This window comes from Didymella exigua (genome assembly GCF_010094145.1).
Source record: "Didymella exigua CBS 183.55 unplaced genomic scaffold M421scaffold_12, whole genome shotgun sequence".
NCBI lineage: Eukaryota > Fungi > Ascomycota > Dothideomycetes > Pleosporales > Didymellaceae > Didymella > Didymella exigua.
The window spans coordinates 560,186-570,011 of NW_022984786.1; the positions used below are offsets into that span (position 1 = coordinate 560,186).

Genomic DNA, 9,826 nt, shown 5'->3' on the forward strand with positions numbered 1-9,826 from the left:
ACCGCGTTTGATCGGCACGGACAGGAATTGGAATAGTCAAGTGTCGTACGCGTCGTAGTCGGCCCGTCATGCATCTTCATTCTGATCATTGTTGAATCTGGTGTGAGGATGCGATACGCATACCCAGTCTCTCGTGGTGGTATTAGAACAACGGTTGCTCGCAGGTAGCAGCATGGTCGGCTGCAGGCCGTAGAGTCTCGAGACGTCAAAAAGTAGGCCATGACCATTTGCGATTATCTCGCAGCCGGATCATACCACAAGAGGCTCCGTAGATTCCGCTGTCGCAGCCAATTTTCTGAATCTCGAGAACTTTGGTCGTTTTGGGCGATGACGCGATGACGTGATGACGTGATGACGTGATATGACTTTGTCAGTCCGAGGGTATCAATGTTTACTGTGAAAGTCACAAGTTGCTGCAAGCTGGATTTAATCGATTCGCAAACTTCGCACGTCGAAGGCTCATATGCCGTCGGTGCACTCCAGCTTATGATACTCTGTTTCAGGTTGGGCTGAACCACCCAGCCAAAGAGCTAGGTGCAACTGCGACGATCGTCTCCTGCCAGACAGCACCAAGTCTAGCTATTCTCCTCTTTCCCAGCATCGAACAAAGGCCACCAACAACGAGCAATACCAGAACCGCCGGGATCGTTGGAGTCGACAGAGACCACCTGCGGACAGTGTACTCCAGCACCGGATAGCAGCTGGTAATGTTGACGCCCAGATCCTTGGTGTAGGCATCCCCCCCGATCGCCAACGTCGGGCATCGTCTTATTGAAGGCCCCATCGTCTCCAAGGGGCAGGACGTCGGCGCACCCGCGATCGTCGCAGCCAAAGACGATGAGACCGGAGGGCACAAACGTCTCGACGATGCTCGATTATCCGCGCTTCAACAGCTTGCGGTCAGCATCGAGCGCCTTGGCATACACTCAGCCCATCGATCCCGTCAGCGTATATCCCGTCTCAAAGCCCGTCTTGTTTGCTGTGCCAATGAGCTCCCACGGTCCCGTCGACGTGTCTGCGGTGTAGAAGTTGCAGGAGCGGACTTTCGTTGCGTCGTTCCAGCTGACACAGAAGACCATGTTGCTAGCCGTGGTCGCCCCAGTCAATGAAGACGCCCTGATTCTTCTTGAGGATCTGCATGCTGCCTTGAGGATCTGCATGCTGCCTTGAGGATCTGCATGTTGCCTTGATGATCTGCATGCTGCCTTGAGGATCTGCATGCTGCCTTGAGGATCTGCACGCTATCGTAAGTGTACGGCCTTGGGTCCGTGTCCCAGTATGGCGCAAGGAAGATGTAACCCGGGGCCCGAAGTTCCGGCCTGAGGATATCGAAACTGATGATGGGAGCGTGAAGATCCGGTCGCTAAGTAGCGTCAGACGGGTAGTGTAGCGGCTCGTACCCGCGACGTACCGACTGGGAGATTGACGTTGGGGGAGTGATGTTGTCTAGAACCAGCTTGGACGGGGTCCAGAAGGACGAAAAGAGGGGCGGAAAGGCTCGACGAATGTTGAAACGACGGCATGGCTACTCTGATGGCAAGAAGCACGAGCTCCCGCAGAAGAAGAAGCACGAGCTCCCGCAGAAGAAGGCACAAGTACGTCTTGGAGACAGTATCTACCTCAGATGATCGCTTGGGCGGGGCCGATTCCATGATGCATGCCCCCAGCGATGCCTCCATTTCTTCCGCAACGCGTCTCCCTACTGAGCATTGTGCGTGGTGGCACGTCAAGCTCCAGCCGTCAATGTCAACGAGGGAGCTTGCATGTACCGTGGAGACGATTCACGACTCTTGTAACAGTGATGATTTGCATGTTTCAGAAGCACCCATGCCGCCTCTGATGTCGATGCGCGCGCACGGCATTGAGCCTCATGTCGACGCGTCGTCATCAGCTCATCGCTTGGATATTCGCCTTGCACGGATGACACTGCTAGAACTCGATTGGCTTGGGTGCTGTGGCGTGGTGCTGGTGGAGACGGAGAGACGCGTTTCGCGTGGTTGGCGAAGCGTCGGGAAAGTGGGGCCTCCGACTGCCGATCTGCAACGGAAGCTTTCAAGGTCATCGAGTCGATATGCCTCTGCGAAGACTTTGATGCAATCACACGGCAAGTGGAAGATTCCATGGCTTAAAGTCACAGTGTATATGGGCAAACACGTGAAAGACTCGGGCTTGCAAAGTGGGTTCAACGCCACCGCAGCACTGGACAAGATTGAATGGAAACGAGAGTGGGCGAGCGAGTTATCGAAATCTGCTTGAGCAGCAGAACACCTGTGATGATAAGAGGACGCGTCCGATGTCGTTGCGGATGTCGCCGTCCCATAGCGGTGCTGCGCTGCAGGGTGAGGCGCCCCTTTTACGTGGTGCGTGTCCTCGGCCCAGGTGCAGTGAGAGCTAGACGGTTCATGCTGCGCTGCTGTGATCTGTGTGGTGTTTATGTGATGCGGTGAGACGTAACGGTGTTGACGGGGATCCACGCGTAGCAGTAGGTGCTGGAGGTCGGCCTGCTTGGCATCGTTGTTGTCATGATCACTGTGCTCCAACCCACAGCTCCACAAGCAGCTCCACAAGCATCTCCACAAGCATCTCCACAAGCATCTCCACACACAGAAACGCAACCAACTCCCATAGACAACATTCTCCGCGTATCTAGACAGGGGATCCAGTTACTCCGAGTGGGTTGCGTGAGAAACGTGCGATGGACTTTGTTGAAAAGACTCGCATGTACAGTCTACATTCCATCCGATTCTCATCGTGAGCAAGAATGGAGAAAAATCAGCACGCAACAGCAACGTAGCGAAAGCTTCTGAAATCCCAGACATGGATCTCTGCTACACCCAGGAAAGCGCACCGAGGCTTTTGCCAGCGGAGTCGGGTAAAAGGGTGCTGAAATATACAATCTGAAGCTGTGCAGTGGGCGGGCGACTGGGCGCAGGAGGGGAACCAGCGGTCAGAAGCAACACGAGGATGGTATGGTGACGCAGGTCATGATGAGTAGTATTGTATTAATTTATATGTTTGGAAAGAATGCGACTGTGCGCCGTGCTCGCATGCTGCGTAGAGCATATGCTGCCGTTGCGCCGGATACGCACCGCAGCTGCTCAGCAGAGCAGTGTCTACCAAACGCCACGAATACCGGACATGTGCCACGCACCATGCGCCACGCACCATGCGCCAGGCAGCTCCAAATGATTGTACAAACACCGCCCAGATGCAAAGCAGCGATTGATGCCGACGCGCAGACAGGCAAAAGAAACCGTAACGCAAGGATGGCTTACTGCAAGCCCGCCTTGGTCATCTTCACCGTGTGCGGGATTGGCTGCAAGATGCCCTTGTTGTCCAGAGCACCGAGCGCCATGCCCTTTGACCAGCCCATCTTAGCCAGCAAAGCGTGTCCCTTGTTCTCAGGACCAATCTCCGGGGCATTGGCACCGACTGTCTCGCCGTCGCGATAGCCGGTTGTAGGCTTGCCGCGCGCGCCGCCAAAGCGAACGGAGGCGGCCTTTTTGAAAGCACAATCGCCCTTTTTGAATGCACGATTGCCCTTTTTGAATGCACAATCGCCCTTTTGCGAAAAGGCTGGACCCGAGAGGCGTTTTACAAGGCCGTTTTGCAGGATTGCTTTGTCAAAGTCGTTATCGGAGTACGTCCGTGTGCGGGTGGTCTTTGTGAGGACGGTGAACCTGTCGTACCCATCGCCGCGAGAGCGGGACGTGAGCTTGAAGTGAGCCGCAGCCTGGTGGATGGCCGCGCGACGGTGAGCATCCATAGGGGGAAGCGCAAGGGTTTGCATGTCGCCGACCAAGAAGTCGCGCATCTCTTCCAGGACATGTTCCATCATGATGCCGTCCTTGTACTTGACCTTTAAGCTTGGTGCCTTGCCCTTCCTGCCGAGCAGGCCCTGCTGACGCAACTCTTCTCGCTCCGCCTTTTTCAGACGCTTCTTGTCTCGATCGGCCTCCCAGGCGCTTTGTAGTTGGTCGTTGAGGTCCGAGTCATCGAGCAGCTCAAACGGCATCTGGCCACGTCGGCCCTTCTTCTTGGGCTTCAGCGAGGGGCGCTCAGTGTCCATGATGTCGAAGCCGTTGTAGGGATCCATGTCGAGGACATCTGCCATGGCAGAGGCCGAGGGGAACGTAGGCTCGCGGTTCTTCCTACCGCCGCGCTTTCCCTGCTTTCCTCTCGATCGGCCAGCGTTGAGAGGAATGTAGTCGTCCGCACGCGAGGATGCGGCGAAGTAGTCATCAGCTGCGTAGAGCATCAGTTCGTCCGCACCCAAGCCGAGTTCCTCCTGCTTTTGCAAGACTCGGGCGATGGTTTCGTCGTCGAGCTCCTCGTCGTTGCCAAATCCGAATGGATCGTCGTCGTCGTCGTCGTCGTCGTCGTCGTCATCATCGTCGTCATCATCGTCGTCGTCGTCGTCGTCGTCGTCTTCTTCTTCATCTCCCTCAGAGTCGCTGGTGCTGCTGCCGCTGCCGTCCAACTCGGCCTTGCTGCGAAGCAGGGCGGCGGCCTCGAAAGCTTGGACGAGGTCCTTTTCGGCAGTGCTCTGCAGATAGCCACCAGGCAGCCAGTGGGCGTCATCTGGGACGGAGCCTTCGTAGACACACAGGTACTGGACGCCGCTCTTGCGGTTCCGCTTGGAAAGAATGCGGGCGACCGTGTCCATGACGTCTGACGAAGTGCTCATGCCGTCAAAGTCTTGCAGCATATCAGAGTCCCAGACACTGGCCTGGGCGTCCTTGTCGCCAGCCTGGCTGCCAGACGCTGGCTCCCAGTCATTGTGGCTGCCCGACGCCGACTCCCAGTCATTGCGGCTGCCAGCACCAAGGTCCATTTCACGACGCGCAAAGCCCGGGGCCTTGACCATGTCGCCGGTGAGACCAGATTCTTGAATGTTCTGCACGTAGTCGTCCATGGCGGCGTCGCGAGCATCGACGTGGCCAGCAAGGAAGACGTCCATGTCGGGACGTTGCTCACTCGGCAGCCACCCGATACCTGGCTTCGACTTGGAAGCCCATGCAGTTGTGGTGCCTTGCCAAGCAAGCTTGCCGGCCCGTCGCTTTGCAAACGCATCGGCACTGACAGCATCCGCGTCGGAGTCGGGGTCGGCGTCTGCGTCGGCGTCTGCGTCGGCGTCGACTTCTGGCCTGGGAGCAGTGGTGGTCGGCGGAGCAGTGGTGGTCGGCGCAGCAGTGGTGGTCGGCGCAGGCTGGGGTTCTGCGGACGGTCAGTGTGACGTGTCGTGCAGCATTGTGTTGCTTCAAGCTACCTTTGACCCGTGTGCTCACGTCCGGGCTATCGACGCGCGACGCGGCGGTCGAGAGTGGGGCTGACGTGTTGGCGCGTCCCTGGAAGACGACCTCGTCGCTGGAGCCACTCGAGGCCTCGGAGAGGGCGGGCGAGGGGCTGCGGATGGCCATGTGGGCCATGGCGCGGGTATTGTTGTCGGGCGGCAAGGCGGACTCGGAGGTGGATGGCGCAATGGACTCGTCGGACTCGTCGGCGGACTCGTCGGCAGAAGCGTCGGTCGCATGCACGCCGGGCTCCTCGTCGCTTTCCTTGTCGCTCTCCTCGTCGCTTTTCTTGTCGCTTTCCTTGTCGCGTTCCCTGTCGCATTCCTTGTCGCTTTTCTTGTCGCGTTCCCTGTCGCGTTCCCTGTCGCATTCCTTGTCGCGTTCCCTGTCGCGCACCTCGTCGCTCTCCTCGTCGCGCTCCTTGATGGTGCCCTCGAGCAGTCCGGCGCTGACAAACTCGACGGGCATGTTGCGCAGCCTCTTGGCGGCCTCAAAGGCATTCTTGCGGTGGCCCAGCACGAAGCGGGCTTCGTCGGCGAGCGAGAACCGGGGCTTCTCTGCTGCGACATGGTCAGCAGACTGCACTCGGCGCAGGGCCAAGGCGCGGAAACGCACGCTCGTCGTCGGGCCAGCCGCCGTGGTGCTTGCCAGGCGTGTGTCTGGACGTGTTCTTGGACGTGTGCATGGGCGCGTTCTTGGGCGTGTGCTTGCTCTTCTTCGGTCCCTTCTTCTTCGCCATGTCGGCGGTGCGGTGCGGTGCGGTGCAGGCGCGCAGGCGGGAGGCGGGTGGCGTGTGGGTGCAGAGCGACAGTGTAATGGCTGGCCGTGGGGCGGCGAATGCTCAGGTACGCGCTACCGCCGGGCGCCGCAAACGATGATGATGGCGTGAGTAGTGGCGGCGGGGCCAGCACTTATCGCGTATCGCGTATCGCTGGCGGCGGCGGCGGCGGCGGCGGCGGGCGCTCGTGCCCAAGCTGTTCGCTGCGCGGGCGCGACGTGCGGCCGTTGACATGGCGGGTCGCTGTGAATGTCTCGCAGCCCGTGTCCGGTAGTGGCTCCGTTCGCACAGCACGGCGTCTGGCCGTGGGCGTCCGTCGTGGCCGTGGCCGCGACAGGCGTGACCGCGACAGCCGTGACAGGTGAACGCTGCTGCCCCGCGCGCGGCCAGGCAGCAGAGGACGGCGAGCTTCCCCAGCTTGCCGCCACCCGCACCCCGTGGACCGGTGAACGACAGCTCCCCCTCCGCCCTTGGCAGCCACGCACCGCCTGCACACACACACACACAACTCAACCCAGCGCTGCGCAAGCTTGGCCTGTTGCCCGTCTGCATGTGAGACTCCAGCACGCACCTCCGCCCGCTGCACCCGAGAGCTACTCCGCCCGCTGCACCCGAGAGCTACTCCGCCCGCTGCACCAGAGAGCTACCCCGACCCAGCACCCGAGAGCTACCCCGACCCAGCATGAACGACTTTGAGCGCGTGGGCCGCAACCTCGTCCGCACCTTCTACGACCCGCTCCCGACCAACGACTCCAAGGACCCCATCTGGCTGCTCGGCGAGCGCTACGACCCCAGCGCGCCGCTCAGGCCGCCGCCGAGCGACGCGCCCGAGACGGTCTTGGGCGAGCGCGCCGAAGACGAGAGCTGGATACGGACCAGCGTCGACGAGGCCGAGCGCAAGGAGGCGCCGAACGGCCAGGACCCGGCCCAGTATGGCGGGTGGCCGTCGGCCTTTCTCGACGACTTTGAGTCGCGCATATGGCTGACGTACCGCTCCGGCTTCGCGGCCATAGCGAAGAGCCAGGACCCAAAGGCGACAGCCACGATGAGCTTCCGCGTGCGCATGCAGAACCTCGCGTCGCCCGGCTTCAGCTCCGACACGGGTTTTGGCTGCATGATCCGCAGCGGCCAGTGCATCCTGGCGAATGCGCTGCAGGTGCTGAAGCTGGGGAGAGGCTGGACGTGGCGCGACCACGCGTCAGACGCGACACACTGCGCCATCCTGGCCCTCTTTGCAGACGACGCCAGAGCGCCCTTTTCAATACACCGCTTCGTCGAGCACGGCGCTGCCGTGTGCGGCAAGTACCCCGGCGAATGGTTCGGCCCCTCGGCGGCGGCGCGCTGCATCCAGGACCTGGCCAACAAGCACAGCGAAGCCGGGCTCCGGGTCTACGTCTCGGGCGACGGCGCAGACGTGTACGAGGACAAGCTGAAGGCCACGGCCGTCGACGACGACGGGAACTGGCAGCCCACCCTCATCCTCGTCGGCACCAGGCTGGGCATCGATAAGATCACGCCCGTCTACTGGGAGGCCCTCAAGGCCGCTCTGCAGATGAAGCAGAGCATCGGCATCGCAGGGTACGCAGTCACCACACCCATCATCGTCAGAGCGCGAAGCTAACCTGTGCGAACCAGCGGCCGCCCCTCGGCATCCCACTACTTTGTCGGCACCCAGGGCAACACCTTTTTCTACCTCGACCCGCACACCACGCGGCCCCTGCTGCCGTACCACAGCCCGCCCCTGCTGCCGTCTGACGACGACGCAGAACAAACGCCCAGGCCCGACGCAGAACAAGCACCCAGGCCCGACGCAGAACAAACACCCAGGCCCGACCCAGAACAAACGCCCAGGCCCGACGCCCCCTCCACTGCAGACTCGCAGGCCTCCACTGCAGACTCGCAGGCCTCCACTGCAGACTCGCAGGCCTCCACTGCAGACTCGCAGGCCTCCATTGCAGACTCGCAGACTACCATCGTCCCCTCGCCAGCCGACGCGTACACGCACGCGGATCTGTCGTCCTGCCACACGCGCCGCATCCGCCGCCTGCAGATCCGCGAAATGGACCCCTCGATGCTGCTCGCCTTCCTCGTCACCTCCGAGCACGACTACCGCCAGTGGAAGGAGGGCGTCCAGAGCGTCCAGGGCAAGTGCCTCGTGCACGTCCAGGACCACGAGCCGAGCCCGCGTGGGCAGGAGAGGGACGGCGCCGTCGACGACGTCGAGAGCTGGGACGAGGACGGCCTGCAGTAGTGCGTTGCGCATGTGGTGGGTGTCTGGGCACCGTGGCTGTGGTGGATGATATCATGACGGTAACGCATTTTTTGGAGTTGGGCTTCGGGTAGATTATTTCGTAATCGCATGCAGCTGCGCGCTGTTCTTGAAACTGTGTCTTTGCTGCTTGATCCTGTGTCTTTGCTGCTTGAACCTGTCTTTGCTGCTTGATCCTGGTGCAGTTGATGCCATTAATGCAGTTGCTCCGCATGTCCGTGTATACGCACTTTCGATGCACTTTCGATGCACTTCTACTGCACTTTCGATGCTCTTTCGATGCTCTTTCGATGCACTTTTAATGCACTTCTAGTGCACTTTCGATGCACTTCCAACGCACTTTCAATGCACTTTCAATGCACTTCCAATGCACTCCTATTGCACTTCCAATGCACTTTCAATGCACTTCCAATGCACTCCTATTGCACTTCCAATGCACTTTCAATGCACTTCCAATGCACTCCTATTGCACTTCCAATGCACTTTCAATGCACTTCCAATGCACTCCTATTGCACTTCCAATGCACTTTCAATGCACTTTCCATTGAATGCACATCCAATGCGCATCTAATGCACTTCCAATGCATCTTCTCCATTCTCCCTTTTCCAGTAAACCTCCTCTTTCTCCAACGCTGCCGTGGGCCGAGAATCCAGTACACCTCCTCTTTCTCCAATGTGCCGTCGGCCGAGAATGCAATCCACACACATCTCTCCAGACCCTCCCACCAGGCAATTCCTCAATTCTCAAGTCCTCGGAAATCGTCTGAGCCCACAACCCCGCGTCCTGAAATCTTCATATCCAGCCCACCCCGCGTCCTGAAGTCTTCATATCCATCCCACCCCGCGTCCTGAAATCTTCATGTCCATCCCACCCCGCGTCCTGAAGTCTTCATGTCCAGCCCACCCCGCGTCCTGAAGTCTTCATATCCATCCCACCGCGCGTCCTGAAGTCTTCATGTCCATCCCACCCCGCGTCCTGAAATCTTCATATCCATCCCACCCCGCGTCCTGAAGTCTTCATGTCCATCCCACCCCGCGTCCTGAAATCTTCATATCCACCCCACAACCCCATGTCCTCGGACACGCACAGAACTCATCCCCGCAAATTCCCCTCGAGTCGTCGCGAGCTGACGGCTGGGACCCAGGGTTTGGCCTGGTAGTGCTGCACAAGTCGCCTTCGTCACCGGTCCAGATATCCGGGTCCAGATAGTCCACACAGTCCAGGTCCAGATATCCAGGTCCAGATAGTCCACACAGTCCAGGTCCAGATAGTCCAGTCCAGGTCCAGATACGGCGCATCCAACCGCCGTCCGCGTGCGTCTCCCCGTAATCCAGATAAAACGTCGCGCTCCTCGAATAGACTGCTCTCGTCCCAGCCGATGCATTCTGTCTCGTCCCAGCCGATGCATTCTGTCTCGTCCAGCCGATGCATTCTGTCTCGTCCAGCCGATGCATTCTGTCTCGTCCAGCCGATGCATTCTGTCT

General features: G+C 59.6%; 5 protein-coding genes across 5 annotated transcripts; 4 read left to right on the top strand and 1 right to left on the bottom strand.

Moving 5' to 3' along the window:
• Positions 1-387: 387 nt before the first annotated feature.
• Positions 388-1,371, top strand: M421DRAFT_390902 (uncharacterized protein; the record flags this gene model as incomplete). Its single annotated transcript, XM_033589994.1, has 3 exons — positions 388-468; positions 504-679; positions 735-1,371. 3 exons carry the CDS (start codon positions 388-390, stop codon positions 1,024-1,026), a joined length of 549 nt encoding a protein of 182 aa, XP_033449252.1. The 3' UTR covers positions 1,027-1,371.
• Positions 1,372-2,916: 1,545 nt separating this feature from the next.
• M421DRAFT_144485 (uncharacterized protein) lies at positions 2,917-3,230 on the top strand. Its single transcript, XM_033587517.1, has one exon. It carries the CDS (start codon positions 3,025-3,027, stop codon positions 3,187-3,189), a length of 165 nt encoding a protein of 54 aa, XP_033449253.1. The 5' UTR covers positions 2,917-3,024; the 3' UTR covers positions 3,190-3,230.
• A 41-nt stretch (positions 3,231-3,271) lies between these two features.
• Positions 3,272-5,846, bottom strand: M421DRAFT_61689 (uncharacterized protein; the record flags this gene model as incomplete). Its single annotated transcript, XM_033595906.1, has 3 exons — positions 3,272-5,209; positions 5,289-5,486; positions 5,691-5,846. Coding segments are annotated over 3 exons (2,292 nt in total), but the record flags the coding sequence as incomplete, so codon positions are not given.
• Positions 5,847-6,285: 439 nt separating this feature from the next.
• M421DRAFT_420235 (peptidase family C54 protein) lies at positions 6,286-8,472 on the top strand. Its single transcript, XM_033592406.1, has 2 exons — positions 6,286-7,650; positions 7,708-8,472. The coding sequence occupies exons 1-2, from the start codon at positions 6,755-6,757 to the stop codon at positions 8,321-8,323; spliced, it is 1,512 nt and encodes a 503-aa protein (XP_033449255.1). The 5' UTR covers positions 6,286-6,754; the 3' UTR covers positions 8,324-8,472.
• On the top strand, positions 8,456-9,292 carry M421DRAFT_144489 (uncharacterized protein). Its single transcript, XM_033587518.1, has one exon. The coding sequence runs from the start codon at positions 8,588-8,590 to the stop codon at positions 9,191-9,193; it is 606 nt and encodes a 201-aa protein (XP_033449256.1). The 5' UTR covers positions 8,456-8,587; the 3' UTR covers positions 9,194-9,292.
• The last annotated feature ends 534 nt before the right edge of the window (positions 9,293-9,826 follow it).

Coding starts and splice junctions, on each gene's coding strand:
- M421DRAFT_144485 (XM_033587517.1), top strand. CDS start 3,025: ATGCGACTGTGCGCCGTGCTCGCATGCTGCGTAGAGCATATGCTGCCG.
- M421DRAFT_420235 (XM_033592406.1), top strand. CDS start 6,755: ATGAACGACTTTGAGCGCGTGGGCCGCAACCTCGTCCGCACCTTCTAC. Junction 7,651..7,707: donor CAGAGCATCGGCATCGCAGG/GTACGCAGTCAC, acceptor TGTGCGAACCAG/CGGCCGCCCCTCGGCATCCC.
- M421DRAFT_144489 (XM_033587518.1), top strand. CDS start 8,588: ATGCACTTCTACTGCACTTTCGATGCTCTTTCGATGCTCTTTCGATGC.